A 13,580-nucleotide genomic window follows, 5' to 3' on the forward strand; every position below is an offset into this window, starting at 1 on the left:
AGAGAACTTAACGGTTAGATTTAGCAACACGTTCTATTTCATCTTTCTTTTTGATGGCGTAGGAAGTTGAGGAACCTTTAGCAGCATTGATTAATTCTTCAGCCAAACATTCAGCAATAGTTTTAATGTTTCTGAAAGAGGCTTCTCTTGCACCAATGGTTAATAAAGCAATAGCTTGATTGACTCTTCTTAATGGGGAGACATCAACAGCGGTTCTTCTGACGTTACCAGCAGAACCAGTTCTTGTCGAATCTTCTCTTGGACCAGTGTTAACAATAGCATCAACAATAACTTGCAATGGGTTTTGGTCAGTTAAAACATGGATGATTTCTAAAGCATGTTTAATAATTCTGACAGCTTTTAATTTTTTACCATTGTTTCTACCGTTCATCATTAAAGAATTTGTTAATCTTTCAATGATTGGACAGTTGGCTTTTCTGAATCTTTTTGAAGCATAACGACCAGCAGTGTGAGAAACAAAAACAGGGGATCTTATTTGAATATAATCAGTCAATGAGATGTCCTTGACGGTGACATCTTCGTAGGTCCATTTGTTGAATAAACGAATTTGTTGTTGAGCAGCTTGGACTTCAGTTGGGATTCTGGTGGCTAATTCAACGAATTTAACTTCTTCAACAACATCGTCAACAATTTCTTCGTATTGTTCTTCAGCTTCGACTTGATCAATTTCACTCATTTTGTATTATGTTATTATTATTGTTTGTATGATTTATAAAGTGTGAATTATATTCTACGATATCTCTGGAGCTCTCTAAAACAAAACTTTGAAAATTAGAAAATTCAGAACTTTGTTTGTGGTGATAATCTTGCGGCAGAGATGCTTTGAAAAGTGAATCAAGCTAGTATAATATAAACAAGATAATATCTGGGAGAAAACCTTCAGTTGACGAAATCAATATAATGAAAAATGATAGCCCAAAGGTGTTTTCCATGGGTAGGAGCGTGGATGTGGGATCCTGAATTTCAGCTCCGGCCCACAAACCCTACACCCATACTAAAAGAAGCAGTCCATGCCAGCGGCGTTGCTTCCGCAGCACACGGCGTATGAGCCCGCAACAGGGTATCCAGCCAAGCAGCGGTTGGAAGCCCGGGCACGTTTGTTCCTGTTTGGATGTTTTCCACCGCATGTGCATACCACGTGTATGTTTCAAGGGCTCGCGGCCAATAGAGCCCTGCGGATATTTGCGGAGACCGCTGCCGGCGCACGGAAAAACCGTCTGGTGATTGCAGTCTCCACTGTGACCATCGAAACGGGAGAGAGTGAGCGCTTTTCGCTGTTCTGCGCGAACCAAGCGCGGCTATCCCTGCACGATCCGGAACTGGCGATGCCGGTCGGGTAAATCCCCCATGCAAAACATCAATATCGAATCTCTTTCCATCGCAACAAACACCGCTATCACTGATTGGGGTTCCGGCTGGGGATATCCACTGCTTTATCCTTTTGTTATCCTTTTGTTGAGATCGCACTTTGTTATATATCCCTCTGCACTATCGATCAGAATATATCAGAATATATCAGAATATATCAGAATATATCTGGCTGCTCTTCGATTTCGTCTGATTCATTTGACCTAACTCTTCTCATTTCGCTCAACTCAATTCTCTTTTCCTCTCTACCCATTTCCTTTCTGTCTAGTTCACACTGCGTCTGTCTCCCTATTCTTCTCATCTCCTTATCTATCCACCACCATGCTTAGAACTGTAACAAATCCCTTAAGAAGATTGCCAAATCTTGTTTCAGCTTTTACTGTCTTAAGAAAATCTCCTTCATGCCTCAACCGTAATTATGCTACAATTGAAGCCAAAACCACCGATGGCGATGATTTAGTCAACATCACTTTGCCTCCAACTTCTTTCGAAGGTTACGAGTTGGAAGGCCCAGATTTAACTTTTACCACCGAGAAAACAACTTTACTACAAATGTATAAAGACATGATCATCATCAGAAGAATGGAAATGGCTGCTGATGCCCTATATAAAGCTAAGAAAATCAGAGGGTTTTGTCATTTATCAATTGGTCAAGAGGCCATTGCTGTTGGTATTGAAAACGCCATAACTAAAAAGGATACTGTTATAACCTCCTACAGATGTCATGGTTTCACCTTCATGAGAGGTGCTTCTGTTAAAGAAGTGTTGGGTGAATTGATGGGCCGTAGATGTGGTGTTTCCTTCGGTAAGGGAGGCTCAATGCACATGTATGCTCAGGGTTTTTACGGTGGTAATGGTATTGTTGGTGCTCAGGTTCCTTTGGGTACAGGTCTAGCTTTTGCTCACAAGTACAGAGGCGAAAAAAACTGCAACTTCACCCTTTACGGTGATGGTGCTGCTAATCAAGGACAGGTGTTTGAGTCGTTTAACATGGCTAAGCTCTTTGACTTGCCAGTCGTCTACTGCTGCGAAAATAACAAGTATGGTATGGGCACTTCTGCTGCAAGGTCTTCTGCCTTAACCGACTACTACAAAAGAGGTCAATATATTCCAGGTTTAAAGGTCAATGGAATGGATATTCTAGCTACTTACCAGGCCTCCAAGTTTGCCAAAGATTGGACCATCTCCGGCAATGGTCCTTTGGTAATTGAATTCGAAACCTATAGATATGGTGGTCACTCAATGTCCGATCCTGGTACCACTTACAGAACTAGGGAAGAAATCCAACACATGAGATCTACAAATGACCCAATTAATGGTCTTAAAAACAAATTGCTAGAATTCAACATTGCTTCTGAAGACGAAATCAAAGCTTACGATAAAGCTGCCAGAAAATACGTCGACCAACAAGTTCAAGAAGCTGATAACTCTCCTCCTCCTGAAGCCAAAATGAGCATTTTATTCGAAGACGTTTATGTTCCTGGTAGTGAGATCCCTGTGTTAAGAGGTCGTATCTCTGACGACTCTTGGGATTTTGCAAAAGGTTCTTTTGTTTCGGAAAATAGAGTCCAATAGTTGTTTCAACCATAACAACCATACTATATTTTAATGATTTATCCAAAATTTGATTTTTTAAATTATTTTTTTTTTTTTTTTTTTTTTCTCTTTTCTTTTTTTCTCTTTTCTTTTTTTCTCTTTTTCATCCTGTTTTTCTCTTTAATTATTAATTTCTACTATCCAATTGGCATTAAATCAGTTTGCTTTATAAATTTAAAATATAGATCTTAAATTATTACATTTTCTCCATTTCGATTTTGGATAAATGAAAATGCCTCCATCTCTGTAATAGCAAACAAAACGAGCAATGGCAACAACTGTAGATCCAGCCCATAGCTCATTGCTCTCTCTTACTGTAGCACATCATTCCAATGCCCAATTTCCAATGCCCAAAGCCAAATCCACCAGCTTCTAGCTCGAATTGCACCTCAGAGCCTATCAAGGGCTCTTCCTTTATTATATTCACTCACAAAGAAACGGGGTGAAGAGCTGCCGAAAACCACTCAACGATAGCTGCTTCCACTTCTCTTCTGCTACTATTCCTCTCTATCAACAATGATGTCCTCCACACCACACAGGAACCTCAGTGGTTTACTCTCTCGTTGGAGCCTCAGCAACTACAGTGTTTCCAGTTTAGTGCTTCACACCAGAACTCTTTCCCTGTTTGGTGGTTATAATTGCAAGTTTCAACTGATCAAGATCCAGAAGTCCTATCTTCTTCCTTCCATTGAAACAAGAAATACCTCATTAAACACTGCAAAAAGACCTGGAATTGTCAACACTATCAGAAGCTACATCAATCACAAAGGTATAAACAGCAATCATTTCGATAATAGAAAGCAGGATGAGTTATTTGTAAAGAAAATCATCGAGGATGCCATTGAAACTGAGTATAAACAGCAAACCAAAAAAAATTCAAAGAAAACCATTGTAATTATACTCTCAACTGTTGTTTTTACGTTATTGCTGATCTTGGGATACCAATTGTTTTACAGGAAAGAAAGACTTTTGCTTCCCTTTTTGATCTATAAACAAAGAAGGAAGGAAATTTCAAAGCTGCTTGATTCAGATGTCAATTTGGATGTTACGTTGAAGGAATTTAATATATTAAACGAAAAATTATTAATATCAGAGGCCGAATTTAAAGTATTGGAATCTTTATCCAGTTCAAACTACATAAGAAATGAAATCGGATTGCCTTTATTAATATACAATTCGTATGAAGAAAACAAATTGAATTTTACAACATGGCTAAATGAGAAAAATCCATTATTATATTATCTAGAAATATTGCCCTTGTATGATCACCTAAATCCAGAAGATCTTGGTGATAATAATAATAATAATAATAATAATAATAATAATAATAACAATAACAATAACAATAATAAAACAGGTTCTAAAAAGGCCCAAGGTAACCAACAAATTAACAAATTGAAGTTTAGTTTACTTGTGCAACCAATGGATTTTAGAAAAATTATTGGAAACTCAATAAGAGATATTTTAGACTACTTTAACGTGGATATTAATGGCGTATCACCCAATAGGGCTTCTATTGGAGAATTCAATGGGTTGAAGCATGATAGTTCAAATAACACAATAATCATAGACATATATGAAGATGAGAAGATTCAAAAAGAGAAAGCCAGATTAAGAAATTTACAAATAATATTTGAGGGATTCTTAAAAATTAAAGGCAACTTCAATAAAGAAAAGGAGTATTTGGTCAAATATACAGGTCATGTTGATTTTGATCATAGAAATTTAATTAAAATCACCAAAATTGATTTATATTCGAGCCCAGATGATAAAAACCTTAAACAGAGTTTTATTAAAAATATATTGTAATAAATGAGTATGATCTCATTATGTGAGTAATCTCCCTTTTTTATTTTATTTATCCTTCATTTTGGGCTTGGGCTTGATTGTTAATAGAATTGGTTATAATTATAAAATCTTGGAATTATATTTAAAAGTGAATAATATTTCCAAGTGGATAATATTTTGAGGAACTTTTTTAGTTACTATAAAAAGGATGTCCTTTTATTCTTTACAATGTAAACTTTTTATAATTATTTATAATAATCCTTTGGAAACAGAAAATAATATATATGAATTTGTTTCGTTATAAAATAAAATTATTAAAATTAAGAATAAAAATAAAAATAAAAATAAAAATAAAAATAAAAATAAAAATAAAAATTAGCATGAAAATTAAAATTAAAATTACCTCAAAATCCATGTAGAGATCTTCAGGTTTATGCGCTTGATAAAGAAGCAATTGATATCGATTGCTTTCGATTTATAGAAATATAGGAAGCCTTTTTTTTTTTTCATAAGGATATATAGAAATGTGTTTATTATATGATGTATTTATCAAAAAAGAAAAAATAACCAATTATTAAGGTATAATTTTGTTTACCAGCAGACAGCAGATTAAGAACTTATAAAAAACCAAAAAAGAACAATTAGAATGAGTAATATAATTCATCATTAGATTAACCAAAGGAAGGGAAGGGAAGGGAAAGAAAAAAATAAAATAAATTAAATTAAATAGAAAAAGCAAAACAAAATAAAACAAAACAAAACAAACCATTACATTTAATTGACCTTTAAATAAAATATAGAACTAAGAATAACACCCTAGAATAATCTTTTTTTTTTTTTTTTTAATTATTTTTTTGATATTTTCAATTAAATTAGATGTTGCCAGTAAAGATTAAAGATAATATTAAGAAATCTAAGATATTGAAAAATATTAGAGGAAACAAGCTCACCAAACAAAGAGAAGGGGAAAAAAACTAAAGAAAAGAAAAAAAAAAGGATCAACGTCATGAGATGGGGATTCAATCAATTAAGGCAATAGGATAATATGAAATTTTTTAATAGAATAGGATTAAGTGGTATAAAAACATGGTCAGATAGAAAAAAAAAAAAATTAGAGTCAAATTGATTCATCGTCATGTTTTTGTCTTCTGATTTTAAAGAAATTTATACCACGACTTTGTTTTTGAGCAGCAGGTTGAGGAGCTGAAGGTGGATAAGGATCAGCATTAAAAGAGACGTTATCGTTGTTTGGATTGGGAGCCAAATGATTTGGATGTTGGAGATCGTTAACAGTGAAGACAGCAGGTTTTTCTGGATCATTTGAGAAGTGCTTTGATCTAGATCTTCTGTAAGATTCTCTGCAACAAGAACCAAAACTGAGCAGATGAACGAGTAATAAACAAACAACGGAAGCCCAGATGAGACCAATCATTATTGAGCCAATTTCAGAATCTAAATCAGCATCATGAAAAGCATTTCTAACCAAGACAACACAGGCAGTTATTAAACAGGTAGCAGTTAGAGTAGTGAATAAAGCTAGAGAGATGAATACGACTTCAATTTTCTGAAAAGTGTGGGAGCATAAAGTAAAGATTTCAGTTATTAAGGAGACGCCTGTGAAAACTAGACCAGTCCAGAACAAACCAAAGGCAAATCTAGAGAGATAGTAAAAGGTGTCCTCTTCATTGACAAATTTTTCAGGAACATTAACAGTGGTATCAAAGTTGGTGTAAGGAGAAATGGGGTATGCAGGGCCTAGATGGTCGCAGTTTCTGTTTCTGCTGGAGATTTCTTCGCATCTTCCCCAGAAGGTCCATCTGGTGACATCAGGAGCATTTGAAATGAGGGAGGTGTCGCCTTCGACCCAGTAGAGTCTGTTGATGGGAAAGCTGGTGGTGGAGCCAGACATGACGACAAAGATGAGCATCAAGGTAGCCCCAGCGAGGAGGAAGAGACTGATGGCGACAGAGAGGGCATGAGACTTCTTCATTGTGGAGGGTCAAGAAGGAGAAGGAGCAAGTATGGCAGGAAGAGGTGTAGCAAAAGATGAGGAAAGAGAAGCAGAGGAAGCTAGGGAATGGGCGAATAAATAGGAAAGAGAATGGAAAAGGGCAGTGAAACTGCAATGCGAGTAGAAACGAGAACGCCCACCGAAATGCTCTTTTGGAGTGTTTTTTGCTGGATTGGGTGGAGGCAAAGGCTGGGGCTGAGAGAAAGAATATGATATAATATAATATAATATAACTACACTATATACTTGAGGTCTGGATAGAATGGATACACTGGATATATAACACAACATAAGAAAGGCGCAATAAAGAATAGAGAGAAAGCGTGAGAATACATGAGAGAGAGAAAGAGAAAGAGAAAGAGAAAGAGAAAGAGAAAGAGAAAGAGAGAGAAAAAAGAGTAATAAAATAGTAATAAAATAGTAATAAAATCATGAGAAGAGAGTGATAAAAGAGTAAAAAAAAGAGTAAAAAGAGTAAAAAGAGTAAAAGGAGTAAAGAGTCGTAGAAATAATAAGACAGAAAAGACATGGCAATAAAAATAAAAGTCCAATCATGAAGTATACCTAACGACAAAAAGTAACAACAAGGACAAAAGAAAAACTTGACTGGAGGAAAGAGATAGATATAAGATAAAACATAAAACTGCAAAAGCTGCTAAATGAAAAAAGTACTCGCAGCTCCATTTGAAATAACCATACAAAACATATAATAAATTGAGATTGTTAATTAAGAATAAAATGATAGTTCTCTTGAATTTTTTTTTCTTGACCATCGGATTGATAAAATCTGGGATGGTAATTGGAACACGAATTACATTGATTTTTTCTTTAGTCTGGCATCCATGCTCACATTGATACTGATACTGATATTGATATTGATATTGGTATTGATATTGGTTTAGATCCTGGCTTTTAATTTCATTCTGATCCAGAGTTTGAACTTCCAGCGAGAAACTAGTTTCCTTCGTTCTCTTGAGAAGTTTTCCAATGCGATTGGTCAACTTCTTCTTTATCTTTACCTTTAATCTTTGAGCCTTGCTTTTCTTCTGAATTGAAAAACTCTTTATACCCTTTTCCAACCTCATAACCAATAAATCCACCAATGATGGTTCCAGCTGTTGCCCCAAAATGTGGATGTTTCTTATAGATTCTATGACCTGCAACACCTCCTGCAACACCTCCTGTAATAGCACCTGAAATAGTGCTAATTTGTTTGTTTGAGTTAGATGTGACCATTATTGAAATATTTATACTCTGCTGAAAAAGAAAATTGAAGAAAGAATAAAAGAAAGAGAAAATTAAGAAAAATTAAGAAAATTAGCGAGAAAACAAAGTGTTTATATCTTAATTTGGGCTCTTATCTATTCATGCTCTATTTATTATCTGCACTACTGTTTCAGAATCGTCATTGATTTGGATAGTCATTCAGTGTTGATGTTAATAGACAGAAAAGACAAAAAACTATACTTCTGTCCAGATTATTGTAAAGAGTTACAGAACTATAGAGTTAAATCAAAGCACTCAAAAGTGATACAAAGAACGATAGTGGGCAGTGTCAAAACAAATCCCAGAATGCTATTGATACTGGTCTCTGATGGTGCAATTGCTTGAGTGATTCAGGCGATAACAACCACCTGCTGTGATCATCGTTTTCAGTGATCAGTAGAAAAAAGTACAAATTGAATACTCAGATTAGAAATCAAATAACAGAAAAGATTCAAAAGTTGAGTATTACGAAAACCACGACTAATTTGCGAATGTTATCAATATTTACTTTTTGTTTTTTATTTATTTTTGTTTTTTATTTATTTTTACTTTTACTTTTACTTTTACTTTTACTTTTACTTTTACTTTTACTTTTACTTTTACTTTTGGTTTTATTTTCAACGTTTCTTGGAATCTTTTAATATTATTTGAAGTAGAGTGCCGGAGTGAGTCCCAAGGAACCCAAAATGATCAGTGCTACTCAGCTTGATGACTTCATAACAAATTGTTGATTCGAGGTCGATTGAATTCTCACAGAACTAAGGCCGATAAACACTTTTGAGAGTTGAGTGTGAATAAAACAAGGAGCAATTCTCGAAAAGACCTACGATCCACAGAATTGTCGAGCACATGGCTTACTTTCACTCTGGTTTTACTGGTTTTACTGGTTTTATTGACCTCACACCAGCTTCCCTTTAGGTGCAGTAGAGAAGAGTATGACTATGTTTCTTTACAAGCAGTAGCAGATGACATTGGTGTTGAGTATAATAGTGGCATGTATGATGTGGGGCATTAAGTTAATGTTATGTTTTAAAAAATACAAGTAAACTACAGGCAAATTACAAATTGAAAATAACTTCAGTAAGGGTTTGCAGACTGATTTGATTTGATTTATTTTAACTTAACTTAACTTAACTTAACTTAATTTAATTTAATTTAGTTTCAACAATTGAAACAAATGTACTGATATAGATTGATAGAGAATAAATGAATGAATGAATGAATGAATAGATCATTAAGAGACTTTTGTTGCATAAAGCTTGGGTAGAAAGATTGAAAATAAAAAAAATAAAGATAAGAAAAAAAACAATAGTTGATAAAGATATGTAATTTTGGTAAGATCAAGTAATTCTTAAACAAAGAACAATAAGATCCGAGAAATGAACAAAGACAAAAAAATAAAATAAACTTAAATAAAATCATATGAAGTCAAATAAACAAAAAAAAAAAAAATATTAAATGAAACAAAAATAGGATAGCCAAAAAAAGCCTGAAAAAATAACCAGAAACGAAAGACCAAATTAGATAATAACTAATAACTAAGGGAGCAAAGAAAAATTTTTAGACGCTAATATCGATAATGAACCACAATCTGAACAATAAAAAAAACCAATAAGAAACACCAAGCAAGAACGTTGCCAGATTAAATTGATTAGAACTAAGTTGAATTTGAGGCTAAGTCGATTTAATCTAATAACATATATTGCTCAATTAAATAGTAAGATTCACCCAAACCGTCACCATCTTCATCAATTAGTAGCTTTTGAGTTTTGACGTTGTAAGACTTGGATTCGGAATCAGAGCTCGAGTCAGTGGATTTGACTTGAACCTGTTTATCTTCAATAGTGGTGGTGGATATGACGTTAATTTTTTTTGGATCGCTGAAAGGAGATAGCTCAATAATGGTCTTGTCGATGTGAGACTCGTCATGATTGTGACAGGGCATGGCAATGTCATCAACAGCAGAGTGGGCAAGAGCATTGGAAGATGAAAAAAATTTATGTTCGTATGAAGTGGCAGGAATATAAGTCTCGCCTGAGAAAATCAAGTAGAATAAAACAGACAATAGAAACAAGTAAACAACAACACCTTGCTTAACGACATTGGACTGTTTTTTCAAAGACTTGGATAGTTGGATGGACGACAAAGAAGAAGATGAGCGATGGTGAGTGGATTGCGTAACTGGCGATGGCAATTCGAACTTCTCATCAGAATAAAACACATTGGAGTCTTTAATGAGCGTGGAAACCTTAAGTTTGAATGATTTCTCATCACTGGAGGAGACGATGGATTCTTGAGACATGTATTTCTCTTTGTAGTCATCAAATTGCTCTTTCAAATTGGAGCTTTGAGCAGAGTGGTTATAAGTGGGAAGCTCGACGGAGGGTCTCTTCTTGTCTAGGGAGGATCTAGGAGTGAGCATGGTGGCAGGCAAAATATCGTCAACAAGAGAATAAAAGACGCAGGAAGGAGCGGAAGGGGAAGAAGGAGTGGAAGCTGTTTGAGATGCGTGAGCAGAATATAGATGGAGAGGCTTGTAAAAACACATAAGAACAAGAAAGAAAAAGAGAAGGAGAAAAAAAGAACAAACCAATTCAAAGAGAAGCAAAAGTTCCCAACATTGGTGAAGAATGGAGAGAGAACTTATATAGAACCCAGACCCAATCAGGAAGCCCAACGCTGCTCTTTCATTTGTTGAGCGCGTGCTCTCCCGGCACATACCGACCCGCTGTGCTGGTGCGGAATTGCCGGGCATGGTTCACTGGTATTTGCAGCTCTTTGCATTGAACCCACAGGCGTGAACGCATCCGCACGAGCGGTCTCTTCCACAGCACTGGCTCTGTCCATAGCACTGGCTCTGTCCACAGAGACGGATCTCGTGACCTCGCTTTGGGGCGAATTTGTGCTTGTTTTCTGCTGTCTTTTATTTATTTACTTTTCCAGCCTGTGAAGCTGTGGTTGCTGCAATTTTCTCACTTTGGATTGATTTTTCAATCTTTGATCTCAGATCTTTGATTGTTCCTTTGGTGTGCTAATTGACTGCTCCTCTCATTCTTTCCTGTGATCTAGTTCTGTTTGCACTCTCCCTCCTGCTGCCATGGCCTTTTTATTCAAGCGAAACCCCAAGACTCCATCTGAATTGATCAAAATTCTCAATGACCAAATTGCAAAGCTAGACAATACTCCCTCTGATCGAAAAAAAGCTCAGGAAGAATGCACAAGATACTTGAATCAAATCAAAATCATATTGCATGGTGACGACGAAAACATTCCTCAACCTGACCAAATCAATCAATTGGCCCAAGAAATTTACTCCACAGATTGCTTGTATTTACTTGTATCAAACATCTCCAATTTGGAATTTGATTCGAGAAAGGATGTTACCATACTATTCATCACCCTATTGCGACGACCCCCAACTATTGATCATCTCTTGAATAAGAAAAAAATACTCCAACTATTATACAAATCTCCTGAAATTCCAGAATCCTCTTTATTTGCTGGTCAAATCATTAGAGAATGCATTAAATATGAACCCTTAGCAAGATACTTGCTAATTGACAATCAAACTTTCTGGAACTATTTTGAATACGTTAAAAATTCGGCTTTTGAAATTGCAACTGATTCTTTCAGCACTTTGACCGATTTATTATCTGTTCATAAAAACTTGGTATCTCATTTTTTCGCCAATTCTAACAACTTGTTCCAATTCATCAAAAACATAAATAACCTATTAATCAACGGCAACTACGTCACAAAAAGACAATCAATTAAATTACTATCCGATTTAATATTAGAAAGATCAAATAACCTACTAATGACAACCTTCGTCAGCTATCCCGAAAATTTAAAGTTAATCATGACTCTATTAAGTGATCGCTCTAAAAATATTCAACTTGAAGCTTTTAACGTCTTTAAAGTATTTGTCGCCAATCCAAGAAAATCAAAACCTGTTAATGATATCTTGATTAAAAATAGAGAAAAATTAATAACTTTTTTCCAAAACTTTAATATCGATGATAGAAGAGAAAATAATAAAACTTTACTTGATGAGAAAGAATTTGTTTTGCAACAAATACTTGGTTTACCAAGAATTATTCCAATTCAACCCTATAGAGTTAATTAAATTTTATTCATCTCTATCTCTATCTCCATCTCAATTTTAACATTTATCTAATCACTTATCTACAAATGATTGCATTCTTTTTTTCCTCCTTTTTATCATTCACTTTTTATTTGTTCCCTTTACTATCTACTATCTACTACCTACTGTCTACTGTTTACTGTCTACTGTCTACTGTCTACTGGTGCCTATTTATTATAATTGATTACTTGCAAATTTTCATCAATTCTTTTTATATCTTTTCGGTTTTCACTCTTTGCTCTTTAAAGCTTATTATTTACTCCTCATTATTTTTCTCTTCTTTTTCTCACTGTTTTTTCTCATTCTTTTTTCTCACTCTTTTTTCTTATTTTCTATTTCTTATCTCTGGTTTTTGACGCACAAAAAAAATTATCTACTCAAGGCTTTTTTATTCTTTATTTAGGATTTTATACCACATATAACTCTCACTTTCACTAAAACATTATACTTAATTAGGGCTCAACTTCTTGACAATATAGGAAAATAAAACAAAAATAAATGTAGAAACTATACTATTATTTTTATTTATTATTATTAAAAAAAAACAAAAAAACTCGCTATTGTATCGCCAAAAGAGATTTTTTTTACTGGAGTTTTCCTGTTTTAATAAAAAAAATATCCACCTCTCATACTCTATTAGGCAATCTTTTAAGATTCCAGATACCTTTTTCCGCCAATCAGACGCTGCAAATTAGTAAATATAATTCATTTTTCAACTCACTTCAGCATTTCCTTTATCTATCCTTAATATATCAGAAACAGGTTTTTGATCTCAACGAACTTTTATACTGAGTATTTGGCAGAGTTCTTAAATTTTAAAATTACTTCCTCTCCTCTTCCCTTTTTTCCCTCCATTATTTCAAAATGAGATTCTTCCCAGTGTTAAGACAAGCAGCTAGAATTCCAAATGTTCTCGTTCAAAATGCTACACACAAAGGTTATCCAACTGGTTTGGCTGGTCTTCAATCCCACCCTGACCCAAGACCTGCTTTAATTTCAATTTATAAGTTTACATTAGATTATTTAAAGGAAAACTTTCCTAAAAACTCAGTTTACAGACAATCCACTGAAAATTTCACCAAGAAAAGATTGGAGATTGTTGAAGGAAATGAAATAGTTGAGAAAATTGAAACTCAAATTAACGATGGTTTAATCGAAGAACTAGTAATTAACGCTGCCAATGAGTTTGAATTAGCACAATTGCTAGCTAAAGAAAAATGTTGGGAAGAGTTGCAAGAAAAACCATTGCCTGATCAATGGACATATTTTGGCAAAGAAATATAAGTAATTTATTAAACATTAATCGAAACATGATTGTGTATTATGTTATATTTCAAAAATAAATAATAAATTATCACTAGTTTTATCAAGAGAATAAACTTGAAA

The 13,580-nt window shown here is 34.3% G+C and overlaps 8 protein-coding genes across 8 annotated transcripts; 4 read left to right on the plus strand and 4 right to left on the minus strand.

Annotated features, from left to right (window-relative positions):
- Positions 1-7: 7 nt before the first annotated feature.
- RPS5 (40S ribosomal protein uS7) lies at positions 8-697 on the minus strand (the record flags this gene model as incomplete). The annotated part of the gene is made up of 1 exon (XM_020190222.1): positions 8-697. One exon carries the CDS (start codon positions 695-697, stop codon positions 8-10), a length of 690 nt encoding a protein of 229 aa, XP_020050859.1.
- A 742-nt stretch (positions 698-1,439) lies between these two features.
- Positions 1,440-3,022, plus strand: PDA1 (pyruvate dehydrogenase (acetyl-transferring) subunit E1 alpha). Its single transcript, XM_020192577.1, has one exon. It carries the CDS (start codon positions 1,711-1,713, stop codon positions 2,962-2,964), a length of 1,254 nt encoding a protein of 417 aa, XP_020050860.1. The 5' UTR covers positions 1,440-1,710; the 3' UTR covers positions 2,965-3,022.
- A 479-nt stretch (positions 3,023-3,501) lies between these two features.
- On the plus strand, positions 3,502-4,794 carry ASCRUDRAFT_6346 (uncharacterized protein; the record flags this gene model as incomplete). Its single annotated transcript, XM_020191328.1, has 1 exon — positions 3,502-4,794. One exon carries the CDS (start codon positions 3,502-3,504, stop codon positions 4,792-4,794), a length of 1,293 nt encoding a protein of 430 aa, XP_020050861.1.
- A 1,387-nt stretch (positions 4,795-6,181) lies between these two features.
- On the minus strand, positions 6,182-6,745 carry ASCRUDRAFT_21496 (SUR7/PalI family protein; the record flags this gene model as incomplete). Its single annotated transcript, XM_020189693.1, has 1 exon — positions 6,182-6,745. A coding segment is annotated over one exon (564 nt), but the record flags the coding sequence as incomplete, so codon positions are not given.
- Positions 6,746-6,892: 147 nt separating this feature from the next.
- On the minus strand, positions 6,893-7,410 carry ASCRUDRAFT_106312 (uncharacterized protein). The gene has a single exon (XM_020188654.1). The coding sequence runs from the start codon at positions 7,311-7,313 to the stop codon at positions 7,023-7,025; it is 291 nt and encodes a 96-aa protein (XP_020050863.1). The 5' UTR covers positions 7,314-7,410; the 3' UTR covers positions 6,893-7,022.
- Positions 7,411-9,491: 2,081 nt separating this feature from the next.
- Positions 9,492-10,708, minus strand: ASCRUDRAFT_74158 (uncharacterized protein; the record flags this gene model as incomplete). Its single annotated transcript, XM_020192578.1, has 1 exon — positions 9,492-10,708. A coding segment is annotated over exon 1 (859 nt), but the record flags the coding sequence as incomplete, so codon positions are not given.
- Positions 10,709-10,989: 281 nt separating this feature from the next.
- Positions 10,990-12,176, plus strand: HYM1 (Hym1p; the record flags this gene model as incomplete). The annotated part of the gene is made up of 1 exon (XM_020191142.1): positions 10,990-12,176. The coding sequence occupies exon 1, from the start codon at positions 11,148-11,150 to the stop codon at positions 12,174-12,176; it is 1,029 nt and encodes a 342-aa protein (XP_020050865.1). The 5' UTR covers positions 10,990-11,147.
- An 882-nt stretch (positions 12,177-13,058) lies between these two features.
- On the plus strand, positions 13,059-13,478 carry ASCRUDRAFT_29895 (complex I NDUFA5 subunit family protein; the record flags this gene model as incomplete). Its single annotated transcript, XM_020190149.1, has 1 exon — positions 13,059-13,478. One exon carries the CDS (start codon positions 13,059-13,061, stop codon positions 13,476-13,478), a length of 420 nt encoding a protein of 139 aa, XP_020050866.1.
- Between the last annotated feature and the right edge of the window lie 102 nt (positions 13,479-13,580).

The sequence above is a fragment of the Ascoidea rubescens genome, assembly GCF_001661345.1.
Source record: "Ascoidea rubescens DSM 1968 unplaced genomic scaffold ASCRUscaffold_1, whole genome shotgun sequence".
NCBI classification, from domain to species: Eukaryota; Fungi; Ascomycota; class Saccharomycetes; order Ascoideales; family Ascoideaceae; genus Ascoidea; species Ascoidea rubescens.